At 40.6% G+C, this 773-nt stretch overlaps 1 protein-coding gene across 1 annotated transcript; it reads right to left on the bottom strand.

Annotated features, from left to right (window-relative positions):
- Nucleotides 1-4: 4 nt before the first annotated feature.
- On the bottom strand, nucleotides 5-595 carry LOC103748863 (T-cell ecto-ADP-ribosyltransferase 1-like; the record flags this gene model as incomplete). Its single annotated transcript, XM_008851645.1, has 1 exon — nucleotides 5-595. A coding segment is annotated over one exon (591 nt), but the record flags the coding sequence as incomplete, so codon positions are not given.
- Nucleotides 596-773: the final 178 nt, after the last annotated feature.

Here is a 773-nt window from a genome sequence, read left to right as displayed (position 1 = left end):
CTCTGTGATACACCTCATATCCCGGAATTAACACTTCTTCTTCATCAGGGACCTTTGAGAAATTTTTGATTTCAACACCCAAACAGGTGTCGATAACAAACAACGTTCCACCACGTTTTAGAAAACGTTCAGCTTCGCTTTTACTCAAAGATGTTGAAGTAAACTGCCCAAATCGTACACTACCCTTCCCACTGTAACCAAATTTTATTTGAGTGCCTCTAAAAACTGTGTAGCAATTTGGATTACTTAGAAGCTGAAGAGCTCTTGTTAAGTAATAATGGAAGGCCCTGTAATAATAACGGTAGCTGGAATTAGTTGTGAATTTTCTTGTTGCATTGTTAAAATCTGTGGCAATGGTTTTCATAGTGTAGGTCACTAGAGCTGTCCCATGGAAATCATTGAAACCAGGATAGCTCCCTGCTTTCATCTTCCAGTGTTTCTCTGCCTCTTCCCAAGCAGCTTTGAATGTTTCACTCATGTTGAAGTCTTCTTTTAACATCTGGAGTGCCTTTTGCTCCATTTCTTTGACACAGCCCTCATACTGATCATCAAATACAGTGGAAGCCATGTCTAGTATGATGGGCTCTGTGGTCACCTGTAAGAGGGAAAAGAGTCCTTTAACTTGTTTTCTGGGTTACCAGCATGTGCTGGATGCTGCCCAAAGCCTATTGATGGGCTTCTTACTCAGATGAGATTTTACATGTTCTAATCGAAGGGTTCACTCACACATAGCACATATGTGAATGTAATCTCATTACACTTGAGTGTGGTAG

This window comes from Nannospalax galili, unplaced genomic scaffold (genome assembly GCF_000622305.1).
Source record: "Nannospalax galili isolate Female #2095 unplaced genomic scaffold, S.galili_v1.0 Scaffold14266, whole genome shotgun sequence".
Classification (NCBI taxonomy): domain Eukaryota; kingdom Metazoa; phylum Chordata; class Mammalia; order Rodentia; family Spalacidae; genus Nannospalax; species Nannospalax galili.
Note: the sequence above shows the minus strand (reverse complement) of the source record. Positions and strands in the feature narration are given on the sequence as shown.